This window comes from Cynocephalus volans, chromosome 10 (assembly GCF_027409185.1).
Source record: "Cynocephalus volans isolate mCynVol1 chromosome 10, mCynVol1.pri, whole genome shotgun sequence".
NCBI classification, from domain to species: Eukaryota; Metazoa; Chordata; class Mammalia; order Dermoptera; family Cynocephalidae; genus Cynocephalus; species Cynocephalus volans.
Window position 1 is genome coordinate 44,163,831 of NC_084469.1, and position 17,893 is coordinate 44,181,723.

Genomic DNA, 17,893 nt, shown 5'->3' on the forward strand with positions numbered 1-17,893 from the left:
CCAGAAACAAGGCCAACCAATCCCATGCTGCCCTGGTCACCATACGTACCCAGAGGAGGCAGCAGAGCCTCCAGTGCTCATGGCTCCATGACCAAGTCGTAATCGTCACAGCACTTAACTGCCTCCCTGGCTCCAGTAATGCCTTCCAACCAATCCCGAGGCAGCCACAGAAACTCTATCTCTAACCAACAGACCCATGCAAAGTTAAAAGGTCAGTTTCCAAAAACCTTCCTTAATTAAGACCAATGCATCTCACTTACTACAAAGAGTACTGTCAGCCTGGCTTTCCGTCATCCACTTATTTAATTTGCATACTTGGGGTTTTAACACCGTCGCACCAGGGCACCCCTCTTGGCCACAACTTCCTTCTGGATTCTGAGGGGGGCTGTAGGTGCCTGCAGAGGCCCAGTTAGAGAACAATGCTGCCTGGCCCACCCTACATGTCCCCCCAAGGATGCCCCAGAGCCCAGCCCCCACCAGCTGCCTGGCTGACTCCACCTGACTCAAAACCCAGCGGAGCCCTGTGACTCTAGCTTCAAAATGTTCTAGCATGTTAGTTTAGGGTCTCAACTTTAGAGTCTGAAGACCAGTTTTTCAGGCCACAGTGGGGGGCTGGGGAAGAAACAGCACAGCAGTTCTTCCTGGTGCCACTTCATGCTTGTTTCTGTGGGAGTACAAACAGCTCCAGGGCTCCTTTCAGTTCATCTGGCCCTCTACCTACCCACGCCAAACTGGAGATAATAAGAATGACAATTAAGGAACCCCACTCTCTTCAACTAGTGGATACTTCCTGGGGTCACTGCCCTTCCTGCACGCCCACAGAGATGCCCAATAGCTGTGTCTGCACCGTGGGGTGAGGAGAGGAGGGAAATGTATGTCCTAAAGTGAGCCAATCAGATTCTCCTCCTCCCATGAGCTTGGCCTGGGAGGTGGGTTGTTCTCACTGGGTAGGAGAAACTGTCCTCTATAAATGTGGGCCCTGGGAGGCAGCCATGTGCCAGCCCAGGAGCAGGGGGCAGAGACAGCCTGTGTTCTCAAAAAGGAGCAGCTGGTGTGTTGAGAGGTGCAGACATATAAGTAGAGGATTAAGAGGGCCTTCCTGATCCCTTCTGTTGCTTCTCAGGCCCAGTCTCACCTCTGGCCTGGGTGACCTGGGCTTCTGGGAGGCCCTGCCTTGTCATGACAAACTATCCTCTTTGCCTAGGCAGGCTGGAGATGGCATCTGTTATTTGCAACCAAGCAGTATTGGCTCATGCACCCCTTTCCCTCCTGCCACAATCCCAACCTCTGTCTGGGACCCCTGTGCAGTCTGGGTGAGGTGGCTGCTAACAGAGCATATGTTCATGACAGTAATCTCTATTGAACGAGATTCTGATGCCAGCAGAGGAACAAATGGCGGGGGGGGAGGAGCTTTAAAAGGACAGTCATATGTGAAAATGCTGAGGTGAGAGAAATCCAGAGATGCTATGTGTCCCAGAATCTTCTTGGGTCTTGCCTAAATAACTGTGCTCCTGTCTCCCTCTACACCAGGTCAGACACCTTTAGGAGGCACACACTGAGTCCTACCCTTGCGCAGAGAAGGCAGTCAGTCAGCATTTGTCGGGGTAAATTGAATTCCGTTCTCACGGTTACTAAGCATCTTTATTTTCCTACTTCAGAGACCAGAGGAAAGATGGCCACTTAGGCTGTCAACAGACTGAAGTGACAGTGACAAAGGAGGGGCCCCTCTGGAAGCCTGACCCAGCTGAGAGTCTTCCCCAGGGGAGATGTGGCCAACCTCAGGAGGTCTGGTCCACTCTCAGAGTCCCTAATCTGAAGCCCAGGGGTGGCAGAGAGGATAGGAGCAGGCTGTCCTCCCCAACAGCTGCCAAATCAGAAAGTAAAGGGATGTGGAAGCACTGGTACCCTCTGAAGGGCCCCTGTCATGGAAGCTGGTTAATGACCGACTGGCCACCTCACTGGAAGCCATGCTCTTTATAAATTCCCTCTTGTCTTGCCTGTGGCTACAGTTATTAGGGGGCTGAAAGACCCAGAGGGATGTCTAATGGAGGGAGAAAAGAAAGAGATCAATCCATGCTTTTATCTGCTTCATTCCTTTAGATTGTACACGAAACCCCAGACTAAAACCTTACACAAACACGAAGCATATGCTATTCATTTCTGTATCCCTCAAAGTTTTAACAAAGTATTGAATCATCAAATTTCAGATCAATAAACAATTGCTGATTTAAGCTATGGATTCTGAGGTGCCTTTGGACAAAAGGAGGCTTCTGTCATCTTCTGCTTATGCCCCCAGACCAGAATTCCTGCTTCCAGTGACAGGGAAGCCTGAGAGCCTGCCATCCACACAGAATCTGGCCAGAGGCCCAGCCGCCAGGCCTCTGACACCTCTAAAGAACACAGTACCTCAGCTCCTTCTGGCCTTCCTGCCCCCACTCCCATCCCCACCCCAATCAGCTCACTTTCTTCGGAAAGAAAAACCTTCAGTGGAAAGAGAATATTTTTAGATTCTATTGCTGGGGCATTGGGGAAGAGGGGCAGGGCAGGGGAGGCGTGACCACACTGAGGTTACACTACCAGGATGACACCATTCTCTTCTTGAAAACAATGTCAAGGGAAAGGCTGAGGGATGGCATAGAGCAGGAGCACCCTTCTTATCTTCTCAACAAATGGGACAACGTGAAGAAATAAAAAGGAACACATGCCAAAGACCAGCCAAGGGCTCTGTGAAAACTTAGGGGTGAAAACTAAAGGTTGCCTGAAGCAAAGCCTCAGGTAGTCAAGGGGTTGGAAGTGAGCATTGGCAAGTCACTAACCAGACTGCTCTGCTCTCAATGTGTCTACCAGGGAAGCCGGCTCTATTCCAGAAGAGCAGACGCCCATGGTAGGGGGAAGCCAACCAAGCCCTCGCTCCCGTGTCAGGTAAATAGCCCCAGAACCATACTGCATAGGGTCCACACCCTGGGCTCAGTCTTGCAAAAAACAGAGGGTGCACTTCTTCGGGCATTCTGAAGAGGAGGGTCCTCTGGAGTACACGAGCCTGAGGGGCTGTCTTTTTGGGGGGGGCTGAGGTGGCTTTGGATGACTACAAGGCAGCCAGAAGACACAGAAAGCCTCGATGAGAGGAAGATGGAGTGCAGAGGGGAAGGAGGGACAGGCATCAGCTGGATTCTCGTTACAGCAGGCCCAAGGGGCAGCAGAGACAAACACATACCACTGGAAATGCCACTTCTGTGGCCAGTCCTAGACTGCCCACGCCTGTGGTCAGCACCGAAGGAAGGGAATCGGAGGGATGGTGGGCCAGGTGGGCAAATGCGCAAAGACAAGCTCTGTCACCCCCTTCCCGACAGCCACAGGGAGAGTTTAGAAAAGCTGGTTTGGAACCCGACCTCCTCCTGCCCCTCAACATGCCGGCAGCGCTGCTTCCATCCTCAGGAGCAACCAAAGGGCAATGGACTCAAGCCAGAGGCTGGTAATCAGAGTCATGGGTTCCACCTCGGCTGGGAGTCCCAGCCATGCTTCATGGGCTAGAGGGGCTGGTGGGCTTGGCTGTGTCGCCCCTTCACCTTAAAATCTTTTCAAATGCCAACACTCAATCTACTTTTCTGGAATGAAAAGTTTAGAGCTGCACCTCCCCCACCACCCCCTTAACATTCAAAAGCCGGTTCAAGTGCCTCCCAGCTAGGGCCTGACCCTCTATCATCTTCAGACCTTCGTCTCTCCCGTTAAACTGTGGGGTCCCTGAGGGCCCCACAGGGCCAGGACTGACCTGGCCCCACTGCCTGGGCAGCTGGGTTCCAAAGGACTCCGAGAAGCATCCTGATAACAAGGATGGTGAGGAAGATTCTCAATGCTCCAGCACCCACACTTTTAGCTGAACCTTTTTTCAGTCTAGCCATATTTATATTATAGCCTACTACCTACTCATGCATTGGCAAGAGAGCCAATGATCTGTCATCCCCCAATTCTTGTCTCATGGTGGGAGCAGCATGTTCTCTCCCAGGGGGAATTATCAGACTCTGGGGAGCTTGTGCAGTTTTAAAAGTATATTCAAGGGCCGAGCCCGTGGCGCACTCGGAAGAGTGCGGCGCTGGGAGCGCAGCAACGCTCCCGCCGCGGGTTCGGATCCTATAGGAATGGCCGGTGCACTCACTGGCTGAGTGCCGGTCACGAAAAAGACCCAAAAAAAAAAAAGTATATTCAACATTCAAATAAATCTTTTTTTTCTTAAAGGAATTTAAAAAAGTTTGACCTGATGCAATACCACTCCACACTCATCAGATGGGCTGGAATGAAGACAAAAGGCAGGGCATGTTGGTGAGGATGTGAAGCAACTGAAGCTCCTGCCTCTTGGTGGGAGAGAACACAGGAGAGCTAGGCCAGCCCATGCCCACACCCGAGCGACTTCACTCCAAGGTATTGGGGTACAACACGAGATTGGATCATTTCTGACCAATGAAAATGACAGTTTCATGTATTCGACTTAACGTATACTCAATAAAAATGAATACATATGTTCACCAAAAGACGTGCTAGATGCGCATAACAGCGTTTTTGGTAACAGCTCCAAACTGCGAACACCAAGTGCCCATCAACAGTGAGAAGGATAAACACACGCAGGACCTAGCACAGCAATGGGGGCACAGGGAACGAAAGACCCACAATCACAGGCAGCCACTTGTGCTGCCCACAAACGCAGCAGAGCCAGTCTCAACAGAAGAGACAGCACCGTTGTAGGAGCATGTGTGGATAAAGTTCAGGAACAGGGAAAACTCATCTATGCTGTGAGGAGTTAGGTGAGGGGTCATGCAGGAATGTGAACTTTTTGGGGGGCTGGTCATATTTTGCTTCACAGTGTAGGGGCTGGCTACATGGATATGTTCAGTTTGCAGAAATTTATCAAATTGTACACACTTTTATGTGTACATATATTATAATTCTGTATTATATATATTATAACCCTGTATATATTTTATAATTCAATAAAAAGTTAAAAAAGAAAAAGAAAGAAAAGAAAAGGCTGAAGACCCTATTTATTCATTCGGTGTACCCCATTACAGAAACCAAGCCATCCACCAGCTCTGAATGCTGCCTGCTTTTCTCTGTGTGGGCTGGCCATGACCAAAGCTGAGGCTCTTCATGAACACTGCAAAACCCAAATAGAAGGAACGCTCCCCAGTTAGGTCATCCACCCCCCACATGGGAGTACCTTTACCTAAAGCCCCTTGCGTTTCGCAGCTGGACCGGGGAGAATGTGTCCAGGCCAGATGGGAGCCTGCAAGGTGCCTCAAGGCCCTGTTCTGCTCAGGCTCCATGGGCCAGGTGCACCCTGCTACTGCCAAGCCAGCAGGGGGAGGCCTCGGAACATGTGTATGTGCCACTACACTGCATGGGCTGATGTCTTGGGCTCAGGGCTGAGAGCAGGAAGGCAGGAAACCTGGCTCCATTTTACAGATTAGGAGGTAGATGCCCAGAATAGTTACCATACCTGCCTGAAGTTAGAAGCAGTGCTGAGTAGAAGTTGGGAGGAGCTGGAATGTGGGGAGGTTGTGATCCCCATGGGAAAGCTTCAAGGTCAGGATGAGTATGGGGGATTGGGTATCCTCCAGGGAACAGCTGGGGGCCATAGCCAGTGCAGACACTCTGTCTGCCCTTAGACAGGGTCCCCACAAGGTTAGCAAGGGCAGTGCAGACAACAACCCTCATGATTGCTGTTCTTGCTATGGGGCAGGCCAACCCCCGCACCAGGCCTCAGCCAGGCCTCAGGTAAGGATGCTCTCACCCCAGAAGTGTTCCTTCCAGGTCTGCAGCCACTGTGGGCTCTGTGGAGAGCTATCTCCGCATAAGGGGTTTGGGCTGGAGTGCCCCATCTTTAGTGAGAAAAAGCCACCATTAGTTTCCCTGAGATAAATTCTTGGAGGTGTTAAGGAAGGGGAGCATAGTCCCAGAAGGAGGGATTGGGGGGGATTGGAGGTAGGAAGGGTGGAGGGGAGGTAAAGTGCATGTGTGTGCATGTGTGTGTGTGAGAGAGAGAGAGAGAGCGCGCACAAGCGTGAGCATGCAAGATGCCAGGTGGGCACGAGGTGACAGGGACACTTCAGCAGAAGCATGGGGGGGGCTCTGCTGTCACCCACACTCCTCTTCCTCAGAGCTTCAGCGAAATACACTCATTCACTAATTAAAAATAAATAAATAAAAACTTATCAACACCCACTCCATACATTAATTGCTCTAGACCCTGGGGACACCATGTCCCAGGCACCGGAGAGTAAGGCAGACAATAGAAGTTAGCAAGGCTGGTGCTCGAAGACCATAACAGAGGGTGATGTGAGAGAGAGCTCATCTGAAAGATGGACAAGAGTCAACTGCTGCAAGAGCTGGGGAAGGACTTTTCAGGCACAGAGAGCAGACAGAGGGAACGGGCTCCTCGGCTCAGGCCTCTCGCTCCTCCCCAGCTTCACATCCCAACACCCCTCTATCGCACTGCCTCCTGCCTTCCAGCCCCACCCCCTGCCTGGTGGCCTTCCTTGTCCTTGCTGGAGCCCCACTCCAGCCCTGGGTTGGTCTCCCCTCTCCTCTCGATTCCTGCAGGACCTCGTCTTACCTCTACCACAGCATTAATTCCCCGTGTTGGATGTGCTTGTAGATTATATGCCTTTTGCCCTGTCACCAGGGTGCTCTAAGATTCAGGTCTGAGTACACCCCAGCTCAGAACCCTTCAGTGGCTTCCCACTGCCTACAGGACCCAGCACCAACTCCTCAGAACATGCAGCCACAGCCCCTGACCATCCTCTGGCCTCATCTCCTGCCTTCTCCCCTTCCCCACTCATGAGCCTGGCCCAGACATTATTCATTATGTTCTGTTCCCCACGTGATGGTTTTAAAATATGTCCACAAATTCTTTGACCCTCCTCTCTTCAAGAGGTGGAATCTAATTCCTTCACTCTTAAGGTTGGACCTGGTGACTCCCTTCTAACAAACAGAATATGACAGAAAAGATGGCATGTGACTTCCAAGACTAGGACATCAAGACCTAGCCTTGATGTCCATGTGGTAAGAAACTCAGGCCTCCTGCCACCACTCAGCAAGGAACCATAAGCCTTCTGCCAACAGCCAGGTGAGTGCATCATCTTGGAAGTGGAGCCCCAGCCCCAGCTGAGCCTTCTGAGGACTGCGGCCTCATGAGCCCCCAGGCCAGAATCACCCAGCTAAGCCGCTCCTGAATCCTGGCCCATGGAAAGCATGAGATAATAAACGTTTGTTGTTTTAAGCTGCTAAGTTTTGCGGTAACGTATTACAGAGCAACTAACAATGAAGACATACCAAATGTGTCAACTGCTCTCTGATGAACATGCTATTCTCTGCCTTTGATAGCTCTTGCACTCTGACCTTTCCCCCAAGCTCTTCATCATTTTTCAGAGTCCAACAGAAGTGTCATCTCCTCAATGAAACATCCCTTAACACCATTTCCACCTCTTCACCCCACCCCACTTCACCTGCCCCACGGTTGGCTCCTGCCCTGCAACCTCACCAATGCTGCGCATGGCTCTGACATGGCCCTTCCTACTCCACATCGTCTTAGTGGCCTGTTGAGGCCCCCTACCTGCCTTGGTGGGCAGCAGAGGCCCAGGTACCCAGAAAGCTACATGCAGGCTCTGTCAAACGGTTGAAGAGCCACTGATCAGGGTTTCATTTCAGTGAGATAAGTGTATTGCAACAAATATTTAAAACCAGAAGCCTCCATTTTTTCCTCCAAATGGTGGGAGAGCATAAGGACTAATTCATAAGAGGTCCCATCTTACTCCGTTCCAAAAATTGGGCAAGAGAAGCTGACCCACCTGGATCAGAGCAAGCACTTTGTCCTGTACAATGGTGGGAGGGTTGTTCCTGGGAGAGATGATTTTGACCAGAACACTGTCGATGAAATCTCGGTTCGCCACAAGGATGTGGAAGCGGTGGCCACAGTTCTTCACACACGTCTCCAGCACCTGATGTGGAGAGGGAAGGAGAGAGGGCAACACTGTGGGAGCTGGAGATGCCAGGCATTGAGAAGGGCACCACCCCATGTGACTTGCTCCTAGATATCTTTCTGACATGTCACCTCTACAGCCAAACCTAGATGGCACACGCATTCCCACACGCTAATTCAGTCATACCTCTGGGGATGACAGCAGTCCCTTGCTGACTGAAGTCTCCTGTCCCTGCACAATAATCAGCCAATTAGTTGGTAATTGAGGCACCAGTCTTGCACAAGAAGGATGCTGGTGTTTTAATGGGATCAAAATGACTGAGCAGTCCCTGAAAATTAGCATTTTAACTCCTCTCTCCGGGCCTCTGGGTGTGAGGCATTAGCCAATGGGACACAGTCTCTGTCACAAGAGGAGGCTGCTGTGACAGCTTAAATCACCTAGTGAATGACTGAGCCTTGTATGTGAGGAAGTGCGTGTACATGCACACACACCTCACATATACAACCTGCTTCTGCAACCCCACCAACCCTGCACATGGCTCTGGCATGGCCCTTCCTACTCCACACTCAAATTGGCAATTACAAAGGATTTTCTACCCTTGACAGTTTGTGGGCCTCAGCCGCCAGTTGGCTTTAAGGTCCATGTTCAATTTAAACCCTGCCTGTTTCTCCCTTGTCCTGGAAAAGGAGTTACACAGAAAAGCAAGATGCATGGGTTCTGGCCAGACGGCCAGTGTGGGCTTAAATCTTAGCTCTACCACTTTCTCCATGAATGGCCCAGGCCTAGTCTCTGAGCCTCAGTTTCCTCATCTGTAAAGTGAGGACAATGAATCCTCCCTTGCAGGATAGTTGGGAAAATTGGAGAGAATATGCTTAAAGCACCTAGCAAAGTACCCTGCATAGGGTAGGGGACAATAAATGATGACTGTCATTATATGACTACTATTCAGAAGGCCACTGTACACACTCAAGTAAAGGACAGCTTCTTATTCCCCCCCAGGACAGGTGAGAGGCAACTTGGAATTCAGAGGTACCAACCAGGAGGGCCTCTCCAATCTTGAACAAAGCCCTCTGAACCTCCCAGCCCTCTGTATACTGATCCACAGGATCACCTGGCCCTTCCCCTGCCCCCCGCCCCCTGCTGTGCCACCATTGACTGGCTGGGGAATGTCGTCAGCAACAGGGACCATTTCTGATTGCCTCGGTTATTCTCATTTGCCCAAACTAATCTAACCACAGGCTAAATTATGCAGCCATTCCACAGGGTTGAGTTCACACAATTGGGCTTCACCTTGACAAAGCACGGCTGTAAAGGCATAACCATAACATTGACTAATGCTGACTACATGCCAGCACTATGAGAGATCTCTCCATATAATACGTAATCTCACTCAATTCTCACAACTAATTAATTCTCCTTAAGTGGACCTTATTATCCCATTTTTTAAAGTTAAGAGGCTTAGGGAGATGAAGAACTAGTCTAGATACAAATTGGTGGTCAGTGCCAGAAGCAGGAAGGGAATTCTGATCAGCCTTCTCTGGAGATCTGCTCTCCTCACCCACTTCAAGGCCATGAGGCCACTCCTTCCTCACAGCTTTGCCCCCCACAGAGCCACATCAGCTGAGAGTCCCTCAGAACACAGGCAACATGTGCTAGACTTCTTGTTCCCTCATTTGGTCCTTGAAATAACCCTGTAAGCTGGGTATTATCCCATTTTAGGATGAGGAAGCTGAGGCTCAGAGATGCCATGTAACTTGATCGAGGCAGGGAAGGAGAGGGCGTGGAAGTTGGGGGCAGCAGGTATGGGTGGGAAAGAGAACTGGAAGGAGAGGAGCAGGGCTGATGCGGCAGGGCAGACCATGGCTCTGCCTCCACTCTCAGGACAGCAGTGGACAGGACACACTTCTCACCTTTAGGGAGCACATCCTACATTTTCCTAGACAGCAGACCTCAAGGTCAGTGTGTTTTGCCTGGCCTTGCAAGTGCCCTGGACAGAGAAGCATGTGCTACAGAGCAGCCCCAAAGCCTGTCTGAGCTGGACTTCTTTCTTCCCTGAGCTGGCAAGGCCATTTCGGGCCAACCTGCCAAAAGGACCTCTGATAGATCTGTCCCTGGGGGTTGTAGGGCATGAAAAACACAGTGGCAATTTCCCAGAACGTAACCAAAACCCATGGAGTAAGCAAAAGGGGCCTCTGAGCAATCAGAAATAGATGTTTTGGGCTGACCCCGTGGCTCACTCGGGAGAGTGCGGTGATGGGAGCGCAGCAGTGCTCCCGCTGCGGGTTCGGATCCTATATAGGGATGGTCGGTGTGCTCCCTGGCTGAGTGCGGTGCGGACGACACCAAGCCAAGGGTTGCAATCCCCTTACCGGTCACAAAAACGACAAAAAAAAAAAAAAAAAGGAAAGAAAGAAAGAAATAGATGTTTTGAGTCCATACACAAAAGCCCAAGCAGAAAGTCCCTCAGGACCTCTTACTAACTTCTATTTTGGGTAAATATTAACAATCTTGGAGGGTACAGATATGAAGTTAGAAAAGGGCCACAAGAAGCAGGAGGACTAAGAGCCACTAACAGGGTAAGTAAAGCAATAAAGGCAGACAGGAGACCATGCAAAGTGGCCAGGCTGGGCCTTCAGTGCAGGTACAACAGAGAGACTTGTGCACAGTGCACAAGTCTCTCAAAGGCATCGCTGGATTTGCAGTGAAGATCTGACCATCAGGAAAAGTCAAACAATGTATAACATACCCTGCTGTAGGAAAGCAAGTAAAGGCAGTCTACTTTAGAAAGATTTCCATCCAGTATGGTTACCATGACGTTGGGTGTGTAAAGGGAGAAGTTTTATATAACAGGAAAATGCACTGATGGCTTAGGGCTTATTCCCTGGTGAAAACTCAAATTCATTTTGGACATCGTTCTGGGTATAGTGAATGCTGTGGCTCAAATTCTGAGAAAAAAAATAAAAGCTTTCAACTCCCTGTTTCCCAACTGGTCTTTTCTCCTTTATTATCCAAATCTCAATTCCCTAGCAGAGAAAACTCTCCTAATAAGTCTTGGGTTTTTACTTGGGCAAAAAATCCAACAGTTTCCCTGTTTTAAAAGGAAACATGTTCTGTTTGGATAAATAACCCACTATTTCAAACCTACAGAGAAGGCGACATGCTGACCTGTTATAGTTTCTATTTTAAGAACTCACTGTGGCCCAGATTTTGCCACATCTGAAAAACTGTTAGCTTTCAAGCCAGAAATAACACCTGTGAAGTCATCCTTTTTAATTCTCTGACATCTTAAGGAAGGGCAAAAATCTAGTCTGTTTCTTTCTGAAATGAGTTGCTTGGTTGACTTTTTCAACAACCTTCGCAACTATTTTCAGTTTTTACCCCATACAAAAGACCATGTTACAATGGCAATCCACAGCTCAGTACCTCACTAGCTGTGAAGGTTACCTCTCGGAGCCTGAGTTTTCTCACCTTTATGAGGGGCTGGGGGATAATAAAATCTATTTTGGAAGGTGATTGTAAACATCTGAAATAATATCTGAAAACTCTGCAGTCTCAGGCAGGTACTTGTTAGATGGAAGTTAACATTTTTACAAAGAAGAAATTGACACCTAGAGAAGCAGCAGGCCCCCAGTCTCAGAGCAGGCTGGCGGCAGAAAGGGACCCAGGTTTTCAGTCTCTCCACTCTGGGCTTCTCTACCTGACAGAGAAGATAAAGTGTTGCCCATACCTTATCTTCTGCTGCTCTACATTTACCAAATTGAAGCTCACCACCTGTTTCAGAAGAGGGCAGGAAAACCCAAGGGCACTACCAGAAGGCTCTGCTGAAATCCAGCAGCACAGGCACCAAGCCACTTGGAGGCTGTGCTGAGTGGGCAGAGGGAAGGCCTGTGAGTGGGACAAGGCTGGGAGCACAGAGTTTCCCAGATGCTTTCCCTCCCCCAGGAGCACAGCACTCACTGTTAACGCCAGCATCACTTCTCTGTAGTTCCTGTTTCCGTTGAGCCGCTTCTTCAGAGCTCGAATGGCATCCTTTGGCCTAGAGAAAAGGACAGATATATTAAGATCTTCGTAAATCCCATTCTGAGGCACTGTCCTACAGATTCACTCCCATTTGCATGAAGTAGCATGTATACAAGGTTGTATGCTGCAGCAACCTTTTACATTTATAAACATAAAAGAATAGAAACAAATTGAATGTCCATCAATAAGAAACAGGTTAAATTAAATCATGGCTCATCTGCACAATGGAATACTATGCAGCTGCAAAAAAGAGTAAACACTTTATACACCAATAAGGACCAAACTCAAAAGATGTGCATAAAGTCATTCGCAGAACAGTGCATGCGGCATGCTACTATTTGAGTTACAAAAAAACAGCAAACACATACATAACACACATGCCAATATAAGGAAGAGAATATCTGGAAAAAGCCATAAGAACCTGGTTACTGTGGCTGCCCCTGTGAAGGGAAACCTGTGGCAGAGGCGGAGAGAGGTTTCTGCAGGCCTTCTAAATTTTGTATCACATGCAAGTATTATTTATTCAAAACAGTAACTAACCCTTTGTTGTATGGATATACTGAAGAGAGTTTTTCCAGAGAAACCACAAGGCAGACATAGAAAAGAAAGTGGCCAGGTCCTGTCTTAGGTCTGCATGTTTGGTTCCTCCTAGATTTCATGGAACTCCTTTTCCCAGAGAAAACTTAAGTGAGTTTCCTCAAAACCCAAGGAATCATGTGCTTTTAGGTAATAGATCTCATGTGGATTCCCAGAGGGAATATTATAGAATCATAGGCAAGTCCCAGTTTACAAATGGGCCATGTTCAAAAGCTTGTTCATAAATTGTCGGGAACATGGAATGAGTTCTTCCTTAAATTACTGTTAAACCTGAGAGTTAAGATCCCCACCACCCTCTAAGCACACCTATTACATGCAGGTCTTGTGTCTAACATGTTATTTAATTTATTCTATCCCAGGATTCAACAGAGTTGTGGGACTAAGAGCTGCCCCTGGCATGAAGTCCCTGCCCCCTGAGCTCCATCACCCTGTGCTCTGGGGAGCTGCTGCCCTTTGCTATCACAAGTGGGCTCTCCCCTTCCACTAAATGATGTGTCAATATACATCAGTCGTTCCTAGATTGTATGCCAGGGACCTCTTATTCCCACAGTTCTAAAATATTTATATTCAATTTACCAAATGAAAAGTCCTTTCAGAAGTGTGTGAGGAAGTCAGGGGAGGGGAGGATGAAAGCTCTGCTAATTGGCCTAGCTTAGAGAGAAAGACACAGTAGCAAGGCAAGCAAGTCTTCTGGAAGAAATTTTAAAAACATCCTGAATCACCTATTTCCCATTCCCAATGTGAAACATGGCTGCCATGCAGAAAATTTGGGGTCCTGAGTGAAAGGGCTGATGGGAGGAGGAATGGGCCCTAGTCAAGTGTGTTTGAAGCATGGCTGCTGTTTCCAAACAGGGATTCTGATTTCTGAAAATATGACTTGACCAGCTCTCTGCTTTGAGGACTGTTTGTGGTCTGAGCTAGTGAAAGTCAGCCTCCACTGGCCAGGAGCATGCACTGATTTCCTCTCTCAAAGGCTCTGCCAAACCACGGTTATCCCTGACCCACATCTGCCATCCCTCTCAGTCCAGTCTCTTTCCTCTCCTCTTGAACCTCCATGGAGCAGAAAAATGGGAACAGCTTCTGAGGGCTGTGGTCACTCTGGCTGGCAGAGTACCAGCACACTCAGAGCTCTTCTGGTGTGGGGGCCTCGGTGGTGGGAAATCAGACAGTCAGAAGGCTCCTGGGTTAGATTTAAAATGAAAACTCATCCACAGGCTGTGGAAAGTGCTGCCTCAGAGTGACTGGGTGAGCACAAAAGCAAGTATTTATCTCTCTCCCCAGGGGAGAAGCTTCAGAGAGGAAGATCAAAGTCTTGTCAGAGGAACTGCGAAGTTTCGAGGAGCTGCAGCAGCTTAGACAGTGTGGAGCTGGAAACCAGGAGAAGGGAGAGAAGCTCGAGTCAAGAGCCAAGATGGAGCCGGAGAAAAGGGTCAGGAAGAAAGAGTGTGGGATGGCACCAAACCCCGGCAGCTTTCAGCAGAAAGGTCGAGCTGTTCGGCAGTCCCCAGGGCCTCATGACCTGGCCTCTGGCCCATATTCACCCTCCCCAAAGTCTCCTCCAACCCCAGACTCCTCAGAGCCCTTCTCTCCAGTCATGTGAACTCTTCACTGTTTTCCAAACAAGCCACGTGCTCCAGCCACAGCCTTTACACCTCTTTGTCCTTCAGCTCCAGAACCGCACTTCTGAGAAGGTTTCTCCTCTTTACCCTCCAAGAGGACATGGCTGCCCCTCCGCCATCACGCTGCATACTTCCCCCCAAGCCCTGGCTATTATCTTGCTCTGCCGCATTTATTGGTTCCTCCTGTGTGCTCTCTCCAGCTTAGAGGCTGGAGCACAGACAAAGACTCAGTGAGATGGGGAAGGTCCAGAGATGGTCCTGAAAATGACCTAGGTCAGTGGATTCTCATAAGAGCCACATATCAGAATGGTCTGGGGAGCAATTCCCAAATCCACATGCTTATGCCCTAATTAGGTAGGTCTGGGGTAATGCCTGACAAACAGGGTCTAAAGCATTCCCAGGTGGGTTATTCAGCCAGGCAGTCCTGGTTAATGACTGAGGGACTGCCACGGAAGGCCTCAAGCATCAGCACTCCTCAGGCTGGGGGTGACCTCAGCCCTGGACATTAGGGAAAGCCCAGGGAGAGGCCTGTGGGGCAGTTCACCAATCAGCAGCCACCAGGACCACAGCCTCCTAGAGGGAAAGCTCTGCATAACTACAAGAAGTGCAGGCAGAGCATGAGTGGCTGGTGCCAGGTGAACCTGGGCTTCTATCCTAGCTGTGCTGTGAGGCTTTAACAAGTGACCAAACCACTTGGGGTCTCAGTTTTCTTAACATTAAAACATACCATCCCTACTTTGTAGGGTTGTTGGGGGGCTGCATGAGATGATGCAATCCAGGGCTGGGCCCAAGGCCTGGCACATGGCGAGTGCTCAGAGAACGGCAGACAGGGTAAGGGCAATGAACCCACAAAGATCTTTACCAAGGACTAGCCAGATAACCAACACCACAAAAATAAAAGTGATGATGAAAGTCATGGGTAATGGAAATCTTTAAGGGATTAATAGCAAATCCATATATATAGCATAGATATGGGGATATATTTGCATAGCCAGATACTTTATATGCGAGAGTGCTTAAAAAAGTTCATGGAAAAATAGAATGAAAAGATAATGAACTTTTTCAGGAATTTTTTGAAGACCCCTTGTATACTTATTCTTTAATCCTTATAACAACACTACTAGATAGATACTTTTATAAGTGAGTGAACTGAGACACAGGGAGATGAAGTAACTCAGCCAGGGCCGCACAGAAAAGTGAGTGGTGACCTAGGATTCCACCTGGGGGAATGGCTCCAGGCTCACACCCCTAATTCCACTACAGTATGCTTCCCATGTGTATGTCACAAGCATCACCCTCCAGCCTGGGGGTGTCCACCTTCCTCCCCTGTCATCCACCTGTCTCACCTGGCTGATGCCCTGGGATCTGTAAGACTCCACTCATGTGTCACCTCCTCCAAGAAGCCTTTGCTGCCGACAGCCCCAAGGCTGGCCGGCTGCCACTGCGCTGGTCTCTCTCGCTAGCTATGTAACTTCTCTCTCTCTCTCTCTCAGCACTTGTCGCACTGATATGACTGTTTTCATGCCTGCGTTCCTCATGAGACTGAGTGCCCTAGGGACCTCATTCATTCATTCATTTATTTAACAAATATTTATCAAGAGCCACTTACGTGTGTACTGTGCTAGCTGCTAGGGATAAAACGGTGAGTAAAGCAGATGAAATTCTGCCCTAATGGGGCTCATAGTCTAGTGGGGGTTGTGGGGCAAGACAGACACTAACAAACACCACACAGATATAGAAGTTTAAAATGTCAGGAGCGGGCCGGCCCGTGGCTCACTCGGTAGAGTGCGGTGCTGATAACACCAAGGCCACGGGTTCGGATCCTATATAGGGATGACCGGTTCGCTCACTGGCTGAGCGTGGTGCTGACAACACCAAGCCAAGGGTTGAGATCCCCTTACCGGTCATCTTTTTTAAAAAAAAAAAAAAAAAAAAAAAAAAAAAAAAATGTGAGGAGCATAAGTATAATACAGGACATTATGAAATCCTATCATGGAGACCTGTCCAACCTGGGAGGGAAGGGTGTCAGGAGAATGAGATTCAAACCAGGCTCCAGTGAATGATGTTAACTACTCAGACAAAGAGAGAGTGAGAGGGAACAGAAGGAACAGTGGGACAGAGGCCCTACAGTGAAAGGCACAAAGGAGCGAAGGAGCGGATGGGGCACATTACCAACAGCCAATTTATGGGGGTTTTAGGAAGACATTTTGACAGTCACCTCACGTCAGAGGCAAGGACAGGAAATCCTCAGCAATCACTGAGGTGCTCTCACTCAAAAATGCAGAACAGGAGTTTAGGCCACTTCAGAAGGAAGGTGTGACCAGGCCTTCTGTGAGGTGAGGATTTGAAAAAGGACCAACCCCCTCGCAGACTTTGGAAGGCGGCTTTAGCCCCTTTGGAATGAAAAAGCTCCTGGGTTGCTGGGCTTCCTACCCTGAAGCCATATAAGATTTGAGCAATTCACTGGAAACTAAGTTGCAAACATATTGGTATACAACTCAAATTTTTGGAGAATTTCAAACTGGGTATAGGAATGTGGAAAATTCAAGAAGCTGAAAGATCAGTGGGACTGAAGGGCCCTAAGTGGAGCTGCAGAGGGGCCCAGGTCTCCTCATCAGGGTTCTTAAGGGTTTTATCCCTAAGAGCCTGAGAAGGCCCAGAAAGCTTATTAGCAAGGGAGTTACTTGATGAATTCTACTGAGGGGAATGGATGGCGGGAAAGGGCCAAGGCAGATGTCTACCTCCAGAGTAAAGCACAGACCTTAGAGAATGATGCAGCTGACCTTCACTACCTTTCCAGCCTGATTCCATACAACACCCCCCACCCCTACCCACCACCCCCCCCACCCCCATGTCTCGCTATTTAACACGCTGGCCCTTTTCATCCTACACTCAGCAACAGGGTACACTTCTCCACCTGCCACCTTGAAGCCCCAGACCAAAGCCAGCTCATCCAGGAGGCATATGCACCTGCCTCTCCCCTGAGTCCATGGCACTCTGCCACAGCCCCAGCAAGTCTTCCCAGGTGACCCTCAAGGGCAGGCTGGCACGTTCACCTTGGCATCCCAGAGCCATTACAACGCCACCAGTAGAGGTCAATAAACACAGCTGGATGGCTGGATAAACAAGTGAATGAGTGGCGTCAAAGGATGTGAGCAGGAAAGGAGCCCAAGTGGATCTAAAGGAAGACACTGGTTCTCAACAACTATTTGTGTCACATCTGTGTGCCAGGCACCTACATTTAGCTGGTGAAAATATGCTACCTTTCACCAAACACTCCCACTGCCCCCAACTCCAGAGTCACGTGTGCAGTCACCCTGTCAGCAGTCCCCAGGAGCTTGGCCAGCAGCTGGGATCTGCTCCTGATCTCTGCTCCCCAGCCTGCTCCACCTCAGGAAACAGCGGTGCCACCCTGTGGCTGTTCAGGCCCCAAACCCTGCAGTTATCCTTGACTCTTCACTCATATCCCACCTCAGCAAATTCCACTGGCTCTACCTTCTAAATATATTCAGAATGGAATCATTTCTCATTTCCTTCTCTGCCATCACCCTGTCCAGCCAGCCATCACCTCACACCAGGATTACTGTGAGAGCCTCCTAACTGGGTTTTTGCTCTGCCTTGGCCTGCCCCAGCCAAGACATTCTGAAGACAGTAGACAGTGATCTCTTTACGATGAAAGTTAGACCA

The 17,893-nt window shown here is 49.3% G+C and overlaps 1 protein-coding gene across 5 annotated transcripts in view; it reads right to left on the reverse strand.

Annotated features, from left to right (window-relative positions):
- Positions 1 to 17,893, reverse strand: part of TOM1L2 (target of myb1 like 2 membrane trafficking protein) — a 115,431-nt gene that overhangs the window by 36,985 nt on the left and 60,553 nt on the right. For all 5 annotated transcript variants that reach the window (XM_063109379.1, XM_063109377.1, XM_063109376.1 and 2 more), the window contains exons 3-4: positions 11,928 to 12,006; positions 7,839 to 7,988 (exon numbers count right to left, since the gene is read on the reverse strand). In XM_063109379.1, coding sequence (XP_062965449.1) covers positions 7,839 to 7,988; positions 11,928 to 12,006 — 229 coding nt within the window. The remainder of the gene's footprint in view (positions 1 to 7,838; positions 7,989 to 11,927; positions 12,007 to 17,893) is intronic.